This window comes from Phascolarctos cinereus, unplaced genomic scaffold, assembly GCF_003287225.1.
Source record: "Phascolarctos cinereus isolate Bilbo 61053 unplaced genomic scaffold, phaCin_HiC Scaffold_5;HRSCAF=322, whole genome shotgun sequence".
NCBI lineage: Eukaryota > Metazoa > Chordata > Mammalia > Diprotodontia > Phascolarctidae > Phascolarctos > Phascolarctos cinereus.
Window position 1 is genome coordinate 256,736,926 of NW_027555958.1, and position 21,958 is coordinate 256,758,883.

Genomic DNA, 21,958 nt, shown 5'->3' on the forward strand with positions numbered 1-21,958 from the left:
CCTTCAAAACTGTCTAGCTTATCAATTCTTCCTTTTGAACTTCTGTATTTTTTGTGTAAAGAATGTTTCAATGGCCCTCCTCTTTTTTCTTTTCTTCTTTTTTTATTGCATTTCTATTACTATGCCTTTTTCCTACAATGCCAATTAAAAATTGGAAAGGGAAAAAATTGGAAAGAAAAACAAAAGAAAAAAAACTTTTTCAAAAACAAACATAGTCAAGCAAAACAAGTCCCTCAGAAGCAGTCCAAAAATGTGTATCTCCTTCTTTAACTTTAGTCCATTACTTCTATCAGGAGGTAGGTAACATGCTTCATAATAAGTCCTTTGTAGATGTGGTTGGTTGTTGCTTTAATTAGAATTCTTATGTTTCAAAGATGCACTTTATTCTGACCAAATCTCTACTCCTGGAGGTCTGGTCTTTCCTGGTGTCTTCTTGAATTGTTTTAGGAGGACAACTGCTTGACCCCATGTTTATTTCTGCTGCTCTGAGGCAATGTTCTATTTCTTTTTGTGGAGAAAAATTGGAGAATTGAAAGCTTTCTGACCCACTCTGCCATCTTCCCAGCTATTTCTAGTTTTTTTAATTGCATACTCATTTTATTGATCTTCTATTTTTATTTAGTTAATATAAATTTTAAGAGAAACAAACTTTGAGAACTATTTTAGCTTCATTCCAAAAGTTTTGACATTTGGCTTATTCTGTACTTGTATTTAACATAATTAATTATCATTTCTGAAATTTGTTCAGAATCTTATAAAGGTTGTTATTACTTATTCATTTAGGTTAGTATCTTTTGCTCATATTCATTTTATTTATTACTATTTTTATTGAATTATAGTCTCTAAAGGATGTTTTTATTATTTCTATGTTTTGCATTTATTCTAATTGCTTTATGCTAGAGATTGTGAGTAATTTTTTAAAAGTACCAGGAGATGGCAATATATGTATTCTTTAATACTGCCATCCAATTGTCTTCCTACATCAGTCAAATCTAGTTTATCCATCAATTTGTTCAGCTTTATATTTTCTATCATATCTTTATGTCACATTTGTCCAGCTCAGAGGGAAGAATTGCTATTCTACTGCTATTACTATCCTACTTTTATTATATCATTATTTTTTTTCTTTTTTAAAATTTTATGTATTGTTACATTTTGAGTTCTTAGCTGTCTCTTTTCTTCTCTCAAAATGTTGCAGTCTGAGAGGTTTAGACTTCTCAAGGACTGAAGTATAGGACAGGGTCATCTGGAATGAATTCACAGACTCAAGCATTCTTTAAGTCAAGATGGCAAAGATTTATTATTACACTATACAGTGGGCAAGGATTCTCAAGGAAACTGCCATGGTGGGCAGAGCTCCTTAGGGAACTCTGCAACCTGACAGGAATGTGCTAAAGCTTATATAGGAAAAGCAGTGAATTATGTGGCAAGTATGCTAATTAGGTGATAACATACAACCATACACAGGTGTCATTCACTAGTGGAAATGGGGAGGAGGGGAAGAGAAGTTTCTTAAAGGGTATATTTTTGGTCTGTTATGTCTGTAACAAGATAGTTTCAGGAATTGTCATCTATAGCTTGACCACTAGATCGTGTACAGTAACTGTGGGCATCAGTACTTGATAGTTCTGCTGGTACAAGATAGTCCTGTTCGCATAAGGGAAATTCTACAGAGGTCAGCTTGTTCTTGTAACAGGGCCTCACTGTGCCCACTCATGAGTTATTGTGAGAAATAGGGTCCTTGGGCTGGAAGGAAACTGTCAGGGATAGTGTCTCTGAGGCCAGGGAGAAATTGGGGTCCAAGCACAGGCACTCAAGCACCCCATCACCAACACCACACTAGGGAATGGCAACATTTCACACACACATATATATATATATATATATATGTATGTGTATGTGTATATGTATACATACGTACTATATGTATATCTATATATCTATCTATATCTAGATGGATAGATAGATAGATAGATAGATAGATAGATAGATAGAATGAAACCATATAATACATGCTTCCATGTATCAGTTCTTTCTCTGGAGGTGGATAGATAGCATCTTCCTTCATATGTCCTTTGTAGTTGATTTGAATGTTCATCTTGCCAGAATAGTATCTCCATAACTGGAAAAAAAAAGTCAGTCAGAAACCCTACAGGCATTTTTTATTGCCTAGGAGACCACAAGAAAACTAACAAGCTAGAGGCTTCCTATGGTGGTGGTGTAGACTCAGCAGAATCAACAAACAACAAGCCCTGGGGGCAGCTGGGTTGAAAGGTAGTCTCAGTCTTAGAAGAAACTTTGATCTTGCAGACCTTATGGGGGTCTGAGGCTGAGAAGGAGAAGATTGAAGGCCCTTCTACTGTCGAGGGACACTAAGCACAGCAGTGTCCAGATGCATCTTGGGCTGTGGATGCTGGGAGAAGAAGCTAGCACACACCTGGTGAGTGCAGTAGTGAGTGTGGAGGTTTAGAGTTTTAGAGGTTCTGGGACCCCAAAATCATGTCTGAATGAATTTAACCCAAGCCTTCTTTCAGCCAAAGACAAGGTTTAAAAAAGATCTGCCATATTGGCCAGACTCTTAAGGAATCTGAACATTTGTGAGCTATTTGCTAGATTATGAGAATCTGAGCCCTTGGCTAGGTTCTTAAGGAATCTGAGCATCTTAATGGAGACAAGATATACCTTATATACAGAAAGACTGTGGGAGGGATCTAGGAGTGGTCAAGTGGTTTGGGTGACTGGAGGAGGGGTCTTGGAAAAGGGGTATCTTGATGGGAGTGGCCAGTAAACTGGGGTGAACAGGGACCTGGACCATGGTGGTCAAGGGACAATGGAGTCTAGATAGGATTAAGGGTGGGAAGTGGCCAGGGGCAACTGGTAGGTAACAAACAACTGGGAGATGGGATAAATAAAGGGTAACAAGGAACTGGGAGACTGGGTATACAAGATATGGAAAGGCCAGTTGGTAGAATTATAGCCTCAGGCAAACTCTAGAGACTTCCTTGACCAAGTAGGAGAGTTCAAATGGGACCCAAATTCTTTTTGGGGTAAGGGGCAAAGGTCTTGGCTTGAACTTGTACCCTATCAATGAGGAGTAGGGACCCTGTTGGCTGTGGGCATTTGCAGGCAAACAGAGTCTCTGGCTTCAATTCTGGCTAAGAGAGGACAGCTGTAGTTTGCAGCCACTTGGAGGGACTGCAGGGGCAAGATCATTTGCACAACCAGTGTAGGTGGTAGGCCTAACTGTGACTTAGGAGTGGAGAGGAGAGCCCAAGTTTGGGCTCTGAGATAGATGGCAGAAAATAACAGTAAGAAGGACCTGAGTCTTGGGGCATCATTCTCCATACCTCAGGACTAGAACTTGATTACACTAATAGCTGCTAAAAACAAAATAAAGCAAATAAATAAATAAAAATGAGTAAGCAAAGGAGAAAGAATCCAACCATAGAAAGTTATTAAGATCTTCAGAGGAAGATAATGGAGCTAAAAAAAAGTCACCCCTTTTTCAATGAGAAATGTCAAATGGTCCCAAGCACAAAAAGAGTTCTTGGAAGAACTTTAAATGGACTTTAAAATCAAATAAGAGAGACTGAGGAAAAATTAGAAAAAGAATAAGAGTAATCTAAGAAAATCAAGATAATTATGAAAAGAAAGTCAACCAACTGGAAATAGAGAATCAAAAACTTAAGGAGGAAAATAATTCCTTGAAAACTAGAATTGGGCAAGCTAATGACATTTTAAGACCCAGGAAATCATAAAACAAAATCAAAAGAATGAAAAACCAGAAGAGAAAAGTAAAACATCTCATCAGAAAAACAATAAATCTGGAGAACAGACCAAGGAGAAATAATATGAGAATAGACTACCTAAAAAGTAGGATAAAAAAAATCTTGATACAATATGTTATAAAGATGATCCCAGACTCCGTTCCAAAGACTAAAGACTCAGAGGTTGAGGTGGGCACACTTCCTTGGAAGGAGAGAAAATGCACACGGGAAAAGAAGCCAGAGCAATCTTTATAGTTAGTAATTGCCTAACTCCTCCCTTCTGGATCAGGATTGGTCCTAATCCTTCTGGGTTATAATCTTCCTTATATGCCCCACCCCTAATATACATTATGTGCCTAGGACTGTGTTATCACTTCCCCCCCCTTGGATGGAGAAGTTAGCCTGTCTGTGCTGATTTCTTATCTACTTATGTGGAAACTTAACTCTTTCATTTCTCACAAATACTACAAGAAATTATCAAAGAAAATTGTTCTGAAGTTCTAGAACAAGAATGAAAAGTAGAAATACAAAAAAAAAAATCTACCAATCAGCACCTGAAAGAGATCTCAAGAGGAATACTTACAGGAATATCACAGCCAAGTTTCAAGCTCCCAGATTAAGGAGAAAATATTGGAGGCAGCAAGAAATAAAAAGAGAGAATTTAATTATCATGGCAGCTCCACACTGAGGTACCATAGTCTTGGAACACTGTATTTTGTAGAGAAAAAGAGCTGGGATTATGACCAAGGGTAACTTACCTAGCAACATTAGGTATAATCCTGAATGAAAAAAAAAATAGACATTTAATGAACTGAAAGACTTTCAGGTTTTTGAGACAAAAATCTCAGAACTTAAGGGAATATTTGACATATAACATCCAGTAGAAATATAAGGTAAACATTAAAGACCAATTATAAGGGAATCAATAAGGTCAAGTTGTTTACTTCATCTATGTGAAAATATTAGCAGTACTCTTATAATTGTAATTATTATTTGGGTAGTTTGAAAGAAAGGTGTAGTCTGAGCTGAGTATGATGGAGTGATTCTTAAAAAATAAAACTGTGTAGGGAGAGATAAAAAGGAGTAATTATCTCATACATAGGAAAAATTGATACAAAGGAAGCTAGTGGGGGGGAGGGCAGGTAGTGCTGAACCTTACTCTCATCAGGAATGGGTTAAAGAGGGAACAAGATAGAGAGAGAGAGAGAGAGAGAGAGAGAGAGAGAGAGAGAGAGAGAGATGTATGTATATACATATATGTGTATGTCTGTATATATGTATGTGTGTATAGAAGGGTGTAAAAGTCTTCTAAATTCAGAAGGACATAATAGGGCAAGGGGATAGGATGGAGGAGAGGATAAAGGAGGGACTCTTAGAAGGGTGGGTAGGTGAAGGAATAGGAGGGCAAGGTAGCAAGTAGAAGTAAAAAAACTAGAAATGCACATTTTTACAAAGGAAGAAAATTAAAATAAAAAATGTTACAGATTAAAAATTAGAGAAGAAATAGAAAAACTTAAAAATAAAGACTATAAAACTTATAAATAAAATTAATGATTATATTTGAAAAAACTAACAATTGATAAACTGCTAATTCATCTCAATGAGAAAAAAGAGGAAAATTAAATTACCAGAATAAAATAAGTATGCAAAATGAAATTACAGAAATAAAAAAGAATTATCAAAAACTACCATGCAAGAGCAATACCAAAACTATACAGAATCATATACCAAAAATAACTTGGAATTCAAATAAAATTTATTGGTATCTACTAAAATATAAAGCACTCAAGCAATCAAAGCAAGAAATAACATTATAAAATAATACAATCTCTCAAACATACTTTACCTTATGAATTTTCAGAGCATAAGGATCTCTTAATATGGCAGGCAGTTTAGGTCTTCTTTAACATGAAAAGAAAAAGATGAACATTTTTCAGTTAGACAGCAGCATTATAATGATACAAACTGCATATTTCTCACATTAGGCTCAATAATAATCATTTCAGAATAAAGTATCAGTTTTTAAGCATTCAACTATTCATTAAATTCAGCAGTCTACAAGACAATCTCTACGATACTGATTAGTATGGGAATACACACTAGAAAAAAAAGATTGTAAATTACAATCTAAACAAATTGTTGTTTTAGGACCCCACAAACTAAAATCAAAGCCCTAGGTGGAGAATCTCTACAGCTATCCTAGCAAATGAGAAGAGTACAATTTTTATCTCAGATGGGCCCCAAATGTAGCATGTATGTTTTGTCCCTCTGTCTCAGATCTAGGCTGCTATATCTCCCTATCCCAGGATTTGAGGATATCCTGAGAGGCTTATAGGGTTCCTTTTCTTTGCCATTGTCTTAGGTCCTCACTGACAATTTTCCTGCCATTTATAGAAACTAATAACTAGCTAATAACTAATAACAACTCTTCTATTTACAACTCAACATTGGGTAGATATTACAAAGGGGTAGCCATTTGATCCCCTTTATTAACATGTTCATGCCTTGATGATAGACTATTACCTCACTCAGAGAGACCATGCCCCAGCATATCTTTGTTGAATTTTACTTGCAACAATGGAGTTCCAAATTGTTCTCCAGAATAATTGGGCCAGTTCATAGCTCCAGTAGTACCTTAATATACCTATGTTCCCACATTTTTTCCAGCTTTTATTATTTTCCTTTTCTGCGATGTTAACCAATCTGATAGGCATGAGGTGATATGATAGAATTGTTTAAACTTGCATTTCTTGAATTATTAGTGAATTAGAGCATTTTTATATTACCATATATAGCTTTGATTTCTTCTGGAAACTGCCTGAGAATGATGTCAATTTCAACTGTTCGAGATTTTGAACAGAGGAAAGTCAGAGGAAAAAAGAGATGGCCTGAGGGAGAGGATAGAATGCTTGGAGATGGCTTTGTGAGTAGAGAATAAGTGAGACATAGGGAGAGATTATAGTCAGAGCTACACGTTTTAGCATTATGGATAGAGGAAAGAAGTATAATACTGGCTCTGGAATCAGAGAACCTGGGTTCATATTCTGCCTCACTTTTTCTTTGTGAGATTTTGGGTTAGTAACAACATTCCCGGTGTTCAATTTGCTCATCTAGGTGGTGTCTGAGGTTTTCTTCAAATTCTAGATCTATGATCTAACAACTTTAATTAAGTACAAATCCCCATATTAATTACTCCTATGTTAGGTTCTAGATAATGGCATGAGAAGGTTCTGGGAAATGGAGAAAAAGTCTGTGGGAATCAGTTATCAAAGGGATAAAAAAAATATTCAGTCTAGATACCAACATGGATTATTCTGAGGTATAAATCAATAGCAGAGTATTTATCCTAAACACAGTACAAAACAATGCATCCTATGGATATGATAGACCCCACCACGCCTCCGGAGCTTTAAAGCTTATTTGATGCATCAAGGAATATGCATTATTTTTTAAATAACAATGATGTGAGGTAGATCTTCATTTTATAGATGAGAAAAATGAAGTTCAGAAATTTTAGTTGACATACTTTGTCACATAGCTTTCCAACAATTGCCGAAGTGAAGATTTGAAAAGCAGTCTCATGAGTTCATTAATTTATGGCAGAGGTTCCCAAACTTATTTGCCTATTGCCTCCTTTTTTTAAAAAGAAATATTCAGCACCCTCCTGGAAATCTATTTTCAGGCTTTTAAAAAAATTTGCAACATTTCAAAAAAATATAAAATATTTTCTTTAAAAAAAGATGCATCTTAAATTTAATAATTTATCATAAATTTGTGGGGTTTTTCCTGCATTGAAATTCTGATGATGCAATATTGTGTCACATAACCATATGTGTAAACAAATCATAGTGTAAACAAATCATTACATGCATGTATTCCTGCTGATGCATGCTAGACTTCCTGACAATGCATGACATGCTCATCTGCCAACACTTGCTAGTTAAGACCTATCAGTGGACTTGACCACTGATCAATCATAATTTGCATTTTGTGTGTTTATTTGGAAAATAATGTAATCACTACAACTTTAACTCTATTATACAACAGATGAAACATGTATGAATGGTTTTTCAAAATTTTCTTTTCTTTTCTTATGCTTCCACCACCCCTTATTTTTATTCAATGCCCCCAATTGTACCCAAGGCTACTACTGCCCTGGATCATTCCAGCACTCCCCCCCAGAGGGCAGTATTGCCCCCTTTGGGGACCTATGGTTTATGATATACTATAATCAAAGAGAGAGCCAGAGCCACAATGGCAGAAAAAAAGGAAACTACTTGCCTGAGCTCTCCTCAAAACTCTTCTGAACACTTTTAAATAATGCCATAAAACAATTCCTGGAGCACCAGAACCCTCTAGAGAATGGAGTGAAACAATTTTTACAGCCAAAGACAAAATAGACAATTGGCAGGACAGGTCTGTTGCACCTAAGTGAGAGTGGCACAGTCCAGCACAGGCTGCTCCAGCATAGCCCTGACCCCGGCAAACCAGGAGCAGGCCTTGGGAGCCACTGAATCAGCAGTGGCAGTAGCTGCTTCAGGACCTCTCAGCCCACAGACAAAAAGAGGGTCAGTCAAAGAACTGATTAGAAGGAGATTACGGGTCTCTTTCCTGGCACTGGGCATAGGACTCTGTTGCTTTGCCCATGGTCAGATATGGGTTGCAGTCCTGGATGGCAGTCACAGGGCAAAGAGGAGCACTAGCACACCACAGCTTGTACCACACTGGAGCAGGTACTCTCGCCACAATTCCAGGTCAGAAAAGAGTGCTTCTGGTAGCTCACAAACCAGAGCACAGTACAGGAGAGTAGTAAAAACACTTCTTCTTTAGATCATACAACCTTTAAAAACTGATAGGTCTCTAGAAGTATCTCTGAAAACAACTGCACAAAAACCCTGAAGCTTGAGACAGTGTTCCATCCACCCTGGAAGTACTTCAACAAAGAGTTAAAAGTCAAGAAATAGACTGGAAAAATGAACAAATAACAGAAAAAAATTCTGACCATAGAAAGTTACTATGATGACAAGAAAGATTAACACATATACTTGGAAGGTAAAAAAGTCAAATCTCCTACATTCATTGGTCTCAGGCCATGAAAGGGCTCAAAAAGAATTTTGAAAATAAAGTAAGAGAAGTAGAGGGAAAATTGGGTAAAGAAATGAGAGTGATGCAAGAAAATCATGAAAAAAGAGACAACAGCTTGGTAAAGGAGACACAAAATAATACTGAAGACAATCACACCTTAAAAACAGACAAAGCCAAATGGTAAAAGAGGCACAAAAAGCCAAAGAGGAAAAGAATGCCTTATAAAAGTAGAATAGGCCAAATGGCACAAAATTCACTGAAGAAAAAAAAATTCCTTTAAAAATAGAATTGGCTAAATGGAAAAGGAGGTACAAAAGCTCAATGGAGAAAATAATTCCTTAAAAATTAGAATGGAGCAAATGGAAGCTAATGACTTATGAGAAATCAGGAAACAATAAAACAAAGCCAAAAGAATGAAAAAATAGAAGACAATGTGAAATATCTCATTGGAAAAACAACTCACTTGGAAAATAAATCCAGGAGAGAGAATTTAAACATTATTGGAGTACTTGAAACCCATGGTGAAAAAAAAAAGAGCCTAGACATCATCTTTCAAGAAATTATCAAGGAAAACTGTCCTGATATTCTAGGGCCAGAGGGTAAAATAGAAATTTTAAAAATTCATCAATCACTTCCTGAAAGATATCCCAAAATGAAAACTGTTAGGAATATTATAGCAAATTCCAGACCTCCCAGTCAAGGAGAAAATAATGTAAGCAGCCAGAAAGAAACAATTCAAGTATTGTGGGGCCACATTTAGGACAACACCAGATTTAGCAGCTTCTACATTAAAGGATTGGAGAGCTTGGAATATGATATTCCAGACAGCAAAGGAGCTAGGATTACAACCAAGAATCACCTACTCAGCAAAGCTGAGCATAATCTTTCATTGGGAAAAAAAAATGGATATTCAATGAAATAGAGGACTTTCAAGCATTTTTTAATGAAAAGACCAGAATTGAATGGAAAATTTGACTTTCAGATACAAGATTCAGAAGAAGCACCAAAAAGGTAAACAGGAAAGAGAATTCATAAGGAATTCAATAAGGTTAAACTGTTTACATTACTACATGGGAAGATGAAACTTGTAACAAGAGCTTTATCATTATTAGGGCAGCTAGGAGTTATATATAGACAGAGGGCACAGGTTTGATTTGAATATAAAGGGATCTAAAAAAGTAAAATTAACACTTGAGAGAGGACTGTACTGGGAGAAAGGGAAAGGAAAATGATGAAAATTATCTAACATAAAAGAGGCAAGAAAAAGGTTTTACAGTGGAGGGGAAGATGGGGGAGGTAAGAGGGAGGGAGTCAACCATACTCTCATTGGAATTGGAGAGGGAATAACATACAGGTTCAATTAGGTATAGAAATCTACCATATCTTACAGGAAAGTAGGAGGGGAAGGGGATAAGAGAAAGGGTGGGGGAGATACAAGGGAGGCCAGATTGGGGAAGGTTGTACTCAGAAACAAAACACTTTTGAGGAGGGAAGGGATGAAAGGAGAGAGAATAGAATAAACAGAGGGGAAAATAGGATGGAAGAAAATATAGTTAGCAATAGTAATGGTGAAAAATATTTTGAAGCAAGTTGCTCTGATATAGGCCTCATTTCTCAAACACACAGAGAACTGAGTTAAACTTATAAAAATAAAAGCCTTTCCCCAATTGATAAATGATCAAAAGATATGATCAGTTTTCAGATGAAATAATCAGAGCTATCTTTAGCCATATTAAAAAAACTGACTTGATTGCAGAAGTGCAAATTAAAACAATTCTAAGGTACTATCTCATACCTGTTAGATTCACTAATAGGACAGAAAAGGAAAATGACAAATGGTGGGGAGGATATGGGGAAAATGAGACATTAATGCATTGTTGATGAAGTTGTGACCTGATTCAACCATTCTGTAAAGCAACTTGGAACTATGCTCAAAGGGCTATAAAATCACATTGTTTTATACCTTTGACCTAGCAATACCACTACTAGGTCTATATCCAAAAAGAGATAAGAAACAAAGAGGAAAGGTACCTATATGAACAAAAATATTTATAGCAGCTCTTTTCTGGGGGCAAAGAATTTGAAATGGAAGAGATGCCCATCAATTTGGGAATGGCTGAAGAAGTTGTAGTATGTGATTTTGTTGGCATATTATTGTGCTATAAAAAATGATAAGCAATATGCTCTCAGAAAAAACCTAGAAAGACTTACAGTAGCTGATGTAAAGTGACATATACCGTATATAATGGAACAGCAATTATTGCAAGATGATCTTCTGTGAATGACTTAGCTATTCTTAGCAATATCATTATCAAAAACAATTATGAAGGACTTATGATGAAAAATGTTACCCATCCCCAGAGAAAGAACTGATGGTGTCTGAATACAGACCATGATGTTAGGAAAGCTTGAAGATAAAAGGAACAGGGGATAGCAGAGGATGACATGGAAGCAATGAACATGAGCTTGGACAGACTTTGGAAGATAATGGAGGATAGAAGGGCCTAGTGTCCATGGGGTCACAAAGAGACTGAACAACAACAGAATCATAGAATTAAAGAGCTGAGAGAAACCTCAGAGATCTAATTTAATTTCTGTAAGTCAATAAGCATTTCTTAAGCATCTGCTACTAGGTTCCAGATTCTCTGCTAAGTGCTGGGGATCCAAAGAAAACCAAAACCTGGTCCATTATGCAAACAATTATGTACAAATAAGATATATAGAAGACAAACTAGAAATAATCTCATAGGAAAGGCACTAATTAAGATCAAGGAAGACCAGGAAAGGGTTCTTGCAGAAGATAAGACCGTAACTGAGATTTTAAGGAAGCTAGGAAGCAAAAATAAGAAGGGAGAGCATTCTAGGTATGGATGACAGATAATGAAATGCAATTTTTGCAACAAGAAGAAGGTAGGTGTCACTGGCTTGTGGAGTACATGGTTGGAAAAACAACTGACCTAGATGTAGATTGAGGAAAGATAATTTAAGAATTATTGGACTATCTGAAAGCCAGGATTAAAAAAAAGAACCTAGACATAATTTTTCAAGAAATTATCAAGAAAAACTGCTCACATCCTAGAACCAGCAGGTAAAGTAGAAATTGAAAGAATCCATTGCTCACCTCCTGAAAGATATCCCAAAATGAAAACTCCCAGGAATATTATAGCCAAATTCCAGAGCTCCCAGACTAAGAAGAAAATTCCACAAGCAGACAGAAAGAAACAATTCAAATATTGTGGAGTCGCAGTCAGAATAACACAGGATTTATCAACTTCTACATTGAAGGGGGGGAGGGTCATGTAATATGATATTCTGGAAGGGAAAGGACCTAGGATTACAACCAAGAATCACCTACCCAACAAAACTGAGTATCCTCCTTCAGGACTAAAACAAAAAATCAATATTCAATGAAATAGAGGATTTGAAACATTCCTGATGAAAGAGGTAAACAGAAAATTTGTTTTTGAAATGCTAGATTCAAGGGTAGCATTAAAAGGTAAACAGAAAAGAGAACCAATAAGGGATTCAATAAGGTTAAACTATTTACATTCATAGAGGAGTAGATGATACTTCTAACTCTTAAGAACTTTTCCACTCAGGGTAGTTAGAAGTATATATTGACAGAGGATGAAGGTGAGCTGACTATGATGGGATGATATCCAAAAAAGCAAAATTAAAGGGTGAGAAAGAGGATTTCCCTTGGAGAAGAGGAAGGAAAAGACAGAATGGGGTAAATTATATCACATGAAGGGGTACAAAAGAGCTGTTATAGTGGAGGGAAAGATTGGGGGGGGACAGGCAGTGCTTGAACCTTACACTTATCAGAACTAGATCAAAGAAAGAATAACATACACACCCAGTTGGGTATAGATATCTATCTTTCCCATAGGGAAGTAGGAGAGGAAGGGTTCTGTAGAAGGGAGGGTGGATTGGTGGAGGAAGTGGTGTAAAGCTAAACACTTGTGAGGAGGGATAGGGTGAAAGGAGGGAGAGAAAGAAGGATAAATGGGGAAAATTAGATGGAGGGAAATACACAGGTAGTAATCATAACTGTGAATGGAAATGGGGTGAACTCATACATAAAGTGGAAGCAGATGGCAGAGTGGGTTAAAAACCAAAATCCTGCATTATGTTGTTTATGAACTTCTGTACCTCCTTTTCTATTTGTCGAATTCTACTTTTTAAAGAATTCTTCTCTTCAGGAAATCTTTTAAAAAAATTGTATGCCTTTTCCCATTTGGCCAATTCTACTTTTTAAAGAGTTCTTTTCAGTGAATTTTTGTGCCTCTTTTACCATGTGGCTTATTCTATTTTTTAAGATGTTATTTTCTTCTTGAATCATGCTTACTTCTTTTCCCAATTTTATTTCTGAATCTCTTATATGATTTTTAAAATCCTTTTTGAGCTCTTCTGTGAAGTTTTTTTGGGGGGGAATAACTGAGACCAATTCACATTTTTCTTTTAGGATTTGCATGTAGCTGTTTTGACATTTTTGTCCTCTTCTGAGTTTGTTTTGATTGTCCCCGGGAACAGATTATAATGAGCTTTAAAAAACAAAGGATTTTATATACGATCATGGATGTAACAGGGAGCCACTTGAGTTGACCAATTGAGGGGAGAATAGACATGGTTAGACCTATGTTTAGGAAAGATTTTGATAGATAAGTGGTGACACCTGAGATAGACTGAAGTAAGGGAGTTGCTTGGGGCAGGGAGATCAACCAGAAAACTAATGCAATAGTCTAAGTATGAGGTGATGAGGGCTTGGATCATTATGCCAGAGGAGAGAAAGGAGCATATAGTAGAGATGTTCAGAGATTAGGACAGGATTTGGGCATGACACCTAGGTTTCAAGCCTAGGTGACTGAGGAAGAAGAGAGGGTTTGGAGGGGAAAATAATAAGTCCAGTATTGGTCATGTTGAGTACAAGATATCTATGAGATATCCAGTTAGAGATGTCCATTTGGCAGTTGGAGATGTGAGACTGGTCTGGATGTCAGGTTAAAGGTGAACAAGTAGACAAGAGAGCCCTGAATACAGTTGATAATTTAATCCATAGGAGATAATGAGATGGCCAATTAAATAGTATATAGAGAGAATGGAAGTCTCAGCAAAAATTCCTTGTACAACATCTTTGGCAAGTAGTTATACATGCATTACTCAAAGAACTTCAGTGATAAGGAATTCACTTTCTTAAAAAGCAGCATTGCTACTTCTAGCTATTTGGGTGGAGCTGAAGGGCCAAGCCCTGGGGTCCACAGGAAATGATAGTGAGGACACTGGTAATTACCCTAGAACCAAGCAATGTCTCAAGGGATTTAGCATAAAAATAATAGAAAGCAGTCACCTGAATTTACAGTCAGAAGACTAAAATTCTCTATCTCACTTATTCTGCTAATCATGACCTTGAGCAAAATTCTTAATCTCTCTCAGCCTCAGTTTCCTCATCTATAATATTAGGGGGTTGGAGTAAATTATACCCATTGTCCTAGGGCTCAAATCTGGGTTTCTGGTCTGGTCTGACTAATCTGATGGCTACATCACCCTGTGTCTACTAGAAAGAGGTCCAGGGGTTCTAATGATAAACTTCCTAACTTAGGACTTAATAACATAGTCTTACATGCACATTTGGGGAGAATAGATTTCAAAGCTTCTGTGAAAGGCTAGGTAAGATCCCAAGGATTGAAATTTTACAGTGGTAGTCAGCCCAGCACAGATGGAAAACTCAAAAATGAAAGTTCATTCTATTATGCCTCAAGGTATTTCTTCTCCAGCTGTATTTCCCTCCCAATATATTTGCTAACCCAACAATTTTTTGCTATACTCTACTGAATTTAGGTAATATCTTGAATTTGTGGCATGAATTTTAGAGATTCATTCAATGTGGCATTCTTGAAACTTTCAGCATTAAATTCCACAATGTTACATAAAGTGAGCTACAGAAGCACCAATTATTAGGGCAATGTTATTCTATGATTTGGCCACAAGATGGCATAAAGGAGATAAGATGGTGAAATATCAATTCCACCCAAATTCAAAGAAACTTAGAATTGCAGTGCCTGTGCTTTTCCTTCTTCTCTAACTCTTCTTTACGAAACATGCAGTTGTGTTTTTCCTGTTTTGTTGCTGTTGTTATTATTTGTTTGGAGTGATGCAGAGGACATATTTAAGAAAACAGCTAAAGAGATAATTAAGCTGGTGTCTATCTGCACAAATGAATCCAATCAAAATTATTGCATCAAAGGAAAAATCTCTGACACTTTCAGCTCATTTTGTCCCCCTAGGAAACCTAGTTTCCTAAAGGCTGAAACTTAAGATTGTTTTTTCAGCTTTCCATTCCTCAAATAGAATCTTCTTTTCTGTAAAAGTATAAATGCCAGATGTACAAAGAAGATTCTCCTGGATTTTTTCCTGCATCTCCCCTCTATCTCTAGAAACTTCCAAAATGTAGCACTTGTGAATCTTATTCTAAGCACTTCCATATAAACCTATCTCACTTACTAACATCCTTATTATTTACGTGTTCTAAAAACTTCAATTTTAGCTCTTCTCTTATCATTCCAACCTTGTCTGCTATCCAACTAATTATCAGCTTCCCATTGCATAATTTGACTATGCTCATTAATTTTCAGCTATCTATCATCTATAAAAGGAGACATTCTAACTCCAAACTACCATTCTAGCCTCATTTCAGTCACATTGCTATATTCACAATTTTTTAGCCTCATCTTGACCTTTCTCACCTCTGTGTGTTTACATATACCATCGTCACTGATGCCTGGATTAGATCACACACACACACCTATATCTACTGAAATTTTTCTTTCTTTTTATGGTGAAGGGTGCCACTCTAGACATATTTATTATGAATAGCCTGCTCATTTCTGGATTTCAAGATTCCAGATGGGACAAATATTCTTACTCTCAAGTAGTAAAAAACCAAATAATTGTCAACCACTCAAAATCTTCCCGCATTCTGGATGAACCTGAGGAACACTTGAAGTTGTTTGAGATGATGTTGATGATACGATAGTTTTGTGGTGGTGATAGCCGTAGTGATTACAGTGGTGATGGAATCTATGAATGAAAGAATGAATGAACATGAAAGAATTTATTTAGTGCTTGTTTGCCAAACACTCTGTTAAGTGCTGGTAATACAAATTAAAAAAAAATAGATATTCTAAAGGAGTTCATATGCTAATTAGAGGAGGTAACACATATAAAAGACTTTGGCTGCATGGCAGATGGAAAGGTCCAGAAATCTTAAGAGTGAAGATTTGGGCAAATGAAAAAGTTCCTTAGGGTTTGTAAGTTGACCAGTTGATAGTGCCTAAGGGTCTGGAAGACATAACAATGGGGCACATGGTAGGATCCAGAAGATGTTGTATGAACAGGCATGGCAGTCATCCATCTCAACAGTAGGTTTTTAGTTGATTAATCTGAGCTCATGGTGGCATGAATTAGGGGCAGCAAGGTGGTGCAGTGGATAGAGCACCAGACCTGGAGTCAGGAGGATGTGAGTTCAAATCCAGCCTCAGACATTTGACAATTCCAAGCTGTGTGACCCTGGCCAAGTCATTTAACCCCAATTGCCTCATCAAAAAAAAGTCACTCTTTACATCAGGCACCCCCATGTAGTCTGGGCAACCTGGGATCAAGAAGAACTAAAGAAAAGATAACCAAGAAAGGTACTCCTTGTCATTCTTCCTGCCAGGCTATTTCATGGGATCTAGAGGCACAGGGTTTGTTGGGGAAAGGGTAACTAGAAGGCAAAGGGGAGGTACATCATCACTGGTGGTTATTCCCACTCTGTTACCCTTATGTGGTCTAAAACTGGAGGATTCATAGCTATTTTAAGCATCACTTGCCATAATTTTCTGTGTGTGGGAACATTTTAATAAGACTTTCTTCAGGGCTCCCATGACATCCCTGTTCCTAAGACTATAGATCAAAGGGTTAAGCATGGGTGTGACAATGGTATAAAACGCTGACACCACCTTGTCCTTCTCAGGGGTATGGTAGGATAGAGGCAGCACATATGTATAGAATGCAGCTCCATAGAAGATGCTGACCACAGTCAGGTGGGAAGAACAGGTGGTAAAGGCTTTCTTCTGGCCATCTGCTGAATGCATACGGTGGACTGTGAGCAAGATGAGAGAGTAGGATGTAGAGATTATAGAGATAGGAATGAGCAGCATTAATACACAACATATATACATGAGGGTTTCATAGAGGGATGTGTCTGCACAGGCTAGCTTGAGGACTGCAGGGATCTCACAGAAGAAATGATTGATGGTTCGAGAGCCGCAGTAGGGGACATTCATTGTGATAGGTGTGAGGAGGAAACCATCTAAGGAGCCACCAAACCAGGAACCTGCAGCCAAAAGAAGACACATCTTGCGGTTCATGAGGACTGGGTACCTCAAGGGATTACAGACTGCCACATAACGGTCATAGGCCATGAGCCCCAAGAGGAAAAACTCAGAACCAATCATGGTCAGGTAAAGAAAAATCTGAATTCCACAACCCACAAAGGAAATTGTTTTTTCCTCAGATACCATATCTACTAGGAGCTTAGGCACAGTGGTGCAAATGAAGAGGGTGTCCATAATAGAAAGCTGGCTGAGCAGGAAGTACATGGGGGTATGCAGCCGGGAGTCCACTTGAATTAGAAATATCATAACCGTATTGGCTGTCAGAGCCACCACAAAGATGCAAAAGATTAGAGCAAAGACCACTCCTATGACCTTGTTGTCCACAAGGAGGCCCAACAAGATGAAGTCTGAGGTTTCATTGCCTCTGATGGACCAATGCCTTAAGGATATAAGGACATGGAAATCAGGGAGGATAATGAAATAGGCTACATCCAAGGGCACACATTCTCTGCTATCTTCTATGAATTCAGACACTTTAGCATTCAGGAAATTGTAAAATATTACCCATGAAAACTGTTAATTGGTGAAGTTTTTCCTTATCAGAGCAACTTTGATTTTCAGTGTTCTTTCTCTTGAGCGATTCAGAACCCACTTCCCCTCTTCATACTGCCAAACTTACTAGCCCAGCTACCACAGGAAAATAGTAACCTAGGAGAAAAATCTCAGTAATGTGTTATTGACATTTTCCTTTGCTCAAGTTTCAGAGAAAAAGATGTCTCTTTTTTTTTGGTCAAGGCTAATGCTTCCACCTAAGCCCCTGAAGCCATCACTATTCATATCTTCTGGTATATTACTAACTGAACTGAAGCTACTGGGGAAAAGTCTACACATGGAGCCTCCATTTCTTCTCCTCTCATTCCCTTCTAAACTCTCTATAATCACTCTGATCTCATTCATTTGAAGCTGTTCTTTCAAAAATTACTAATGATCTCTTAATTATCAAATTTAATATTCTTTTCTCAATCTTCATCCTTCTTGACCTCTCATAGCATTTAACATAGTTGACCAGCTTATTAATCTTAATACTCTCTTCTCTGGGTTTTCATGATCTCTCTCTCTCTCTCTCTCTCTCTCTCTTTCTCTCTCTCTCTTTTTCTCTCTGAGTTCTCCTTCTGCCTGTCTGATCAGCTTTTTTTCTTGGTCCCCTTTAATATCATCATACACACTAATTACAAGTATCTCCCCAAAGCTCTGTCCTAGGTCCTTCTCTCTCTTCTCCCTATGATTTCTCATTTGGTGATATCACCAGCTCCTATGGATTAAATTAGTATCCCTTTTCAGATGATTCTTCCAGCTGTAATCCTGAACTTTAGTCTCACAACACCAATTGCTGATCAGACATTTCAAGTTGAACATCTTAAAGACATCTCGAAATCAGCATATTCGAAAACAACTATCATCTTCTCTCCAAATTCTCTGCTTTTCTGAACTTCTTTATTATTACTGAGGGTCCTACTATTTTTCTAGTTACCCAAGCTTGCAACCTTGGAGACATACATGTACTCTTCAATCTTATCCTTTATATGCAATCAGTTGCCAAATCTTGCTGTTTCTTCCTTCACAATATCTCAATAGATTCCCTTCTCTCTACTCACACAGCAACTACTCTACTTTAGGCATTCATCACCTCTTACCATGCATGACTTTTATAATATGTGTCTAATTGGACTTATTCTTTTAAGTGTCTCTCAACTCCAATTCATTCTTCACACAACTACCTAAGTGGTTTTCCTAAAGTGCAGGTCTGATGTCACCTCCCTACTCAATAGACTCAAATGGCTCTCTATTATCTCTGGGATCAAATGTTACCTCCTTTGTTTGACATGTAAATCTCTTCACAATGTGATGTATTCCTACCTTTCTGGCCTCCTTTCATATTGCTACCGCTCCATGTTTTTATAATGGCTATCCTCCAGGCTTGGAACAGTTTTCTTCCTAATCTCTGCCTCTCCAATTCTTTGGCTTCCTTTAACGCTCAGCTCAAATATTGTAAGACTTGTAAGATGTTATTCCCAGTCCATCTCAGCTGCTAGTGTCTTCTCTTCTACTCACCAGCTACACTGTATGGTGCATACATACCAAAGTATGTACATGTTATCTCCCTCATTACAAGGTAAGTCCTTGAAGGCATGGGCTGTTTTTGTCTTTTGTTTGTATCTCCAGGGCTTAGCACAGTCCTGGCACATAATAAATGCTTAATAAATGCTAAGTGATTGATTGTTCCACAGACTTTTGATTCTTTGTCTCAAATATAGTCTTTTGCAAACAAACTTAAAAAAAAAACCATTTCCTTGACCCTGTCTTCTCAAGTTATCACTCTTTATCACTCATCCCCAGTCACTACTAAACTTCAGTAAAGGTCATCTATACTCATTTCCTTATGATTTCTAAGCCTCTAGTAAGATGATTTCCAATTCCATCACTCTACTGAAACTGCTATTCCTAATGTCAACCTCTTATTTACCAAACCCATGGGCTTTCCCCCAATATTAATTCTCCTTGACATTTTTGTCATATTTAATATTGCTGACTGTCCTTTTATGTCTATTGTCTTCCATTGGCAGTGCTCTGCCCAGGTTCTTCTACTTTATGTGACGGTTCTCTTTATGATACCTTGTCCTGATCTAAACTTCAAGGTAGTTATATGAGTGTCCTTCAAGATTTTGATATATGTCTTTTTCTAGTCTCTCTATATAATTTCTCTCTTGACAGTTCCATTCACTCTTATGACTCTGAAGACTGCTTCTATGTAGCTTCCATGAGATCATGTGGCACTCTGCTACCTTTCTGCATTTGTGCATGCTGTCTTCCCAAAACCAATGCCTAGAATATACTCTATCTGTATCTCAATATGTTAAAGTTGATCTCTTCCTTCAAAGCCTAGATCAGGTACTTCCTCCTTCATGAAACCTTCCTTGATTCTCTCAGTTGAATGTGATTATTCCCTCTTCAATTTTTCTTTGAGCACGTTGGTCTAAATCTTTCCCATGCCCCTATAAAATTTGTATGATACTTATTTGCATAAATGTCTATTGCCAAGTAGACTGTAAACATTCAATGGGCAAGAGATGTGTCATTCTATGTCTTTGTTTCCCCAAGCACTTAGCCTGAACATACCTGAAAGAGCTGTGATTTCATCAGATTTGTGGGAGAAGTCCTGGTCAGGAAATATATAATCAATGCACATCAAAACCAGGCTAGAACTTGGTAGACAAGGCCTAGGGAATTGCCAAAGTCACAGAGAAGGTAAGAGTCTTTGCACAGGGTCACACAGCTAGTTTCTGAGGAAGAATTTAAACCCAGGTCTTGCTAACTCCAAATGCATGACTTTTGCAATGTAAATGCAATACATGCTTACTAAATTGTCTTGATTTCAATTAATCTTGTTTTAAAGAAGATAACAAAGGATGATGACTAATGAGAACATTTTAACCTAATCTTGATTCTTCCCCTAAGGTGCTAAGCCAGGGCAAGTCACTTTATATTTTGAATCTCACTTTCCTTTTTTTTAATGAAAGAAATTAGGCTAAGTGGCTCCCAACCTATTGGAAATAGAGACCTTAGGGTCCTACCTAGAATCCCTACCTAAGTTTGAAATTTTCATTACTTCAATCAGACTCCAATCCAAAAGCTGCAAAAAAAAAAAGGCACCAAGTCCTCATGTGATTCTGTATAAATAAACAAGTCAATATAACTTCAACAGGCCTAAGAAGTTATATTTCAAACACTTATGTATTGAAACTGTAAAATGAATGTTAACATTACAGAGATCAATAAAATATAAATTCATTTAAATAGTTTAAAAAATTCATTGTAGCTCTTGTCATTATGTAATGTTTTAATGAATGAATACTTCTAGTATAACTGCCAATTGATTAAGTAAGGTAATGTAAAAGCACTTTTAAAATCATAAGACACTAAAATATGAGCCATTATTTTTTCATTATTAACATGTGTTTTTCACTCACTCCCTGGTGAAATCAAACTACCTTTCTTGGTGCTGTGAATGTATAATATTTTGTATTTGTATGTTTTCCCCTAGCCTAAAACATATGGCCTCTAATAAACTCCATCCTCACTTCTTTCTGCCTCTTAGAATCTCTAGTTTCCTTCAAAATTCAGCTCAAATGAAACATTTTACAAGTGGCCTTTTATCTCCCCTCTTCCAAATTGATAGTGCCTCCCTTCTAAATTACTTTTGATTTCTTATACATAATATTAACATCTAATATTATATATTATGCCATTTATATATTACATATATGTGTGTGTTCATGTTATCTGTGTGATAGAATGTAAGCTCATTGAGAGAGGGGGATATTTCATTTTTGTCTTTGTACCTCCACATCCTCTATGATGCTTTTAATATGGTAGGTGATTAATAAATACTTGTTGACTAATTGATTATTATTTATATATTTCTACACTCCCATGGAAGAATAACATTGTAAAGACAGAGACTGGGTCTTATTTAATTCTGTTTCTCCCCTGGTACCTAGTATAATTCTTTTGCACATGTAATAAAATTTGTTAAAGAAAGAAGGGCAAGAAGGGACAGGTTCTACTTTCTGCCACATAAGTGGGTGCCAAAACGTATTTGAAAAACATTAATTTGTATTGATATGTTTCGTCAAAATGTATTTTGAAAGTATTTTAATCATTGTTTCAAAG

The 21,958-nt window shown here is 36.9% G+C and overlaps 1 protein-coding gene across 1 annotated transcript; it reads right to left on the minus strand.

Moving 5' to 3' along the window:
- Positions 1–16,705: 16,705 nt before the first annotated feature.
- On the minus strand, positions 16,706–19,163 carry LOC110194224 (olfactory receptor 2T11). The gene is made up of 2 exons (XM_020966414.1): positions 19,145–19,163; positions 16,706–17,760 (listed from the first exon to the last, which is right to left on the minus strand). The coding sequence occupies exons 1-2, from the start codon at positions 19,161–19,163 to the stop codon at positions 16,706–16,708; spliced, it is 1,074 nt and encodes a 357-aa protein (XP_020822073.1).
- Positions 19,164–21,958: the final 2,795 nt, after the last annotated feature.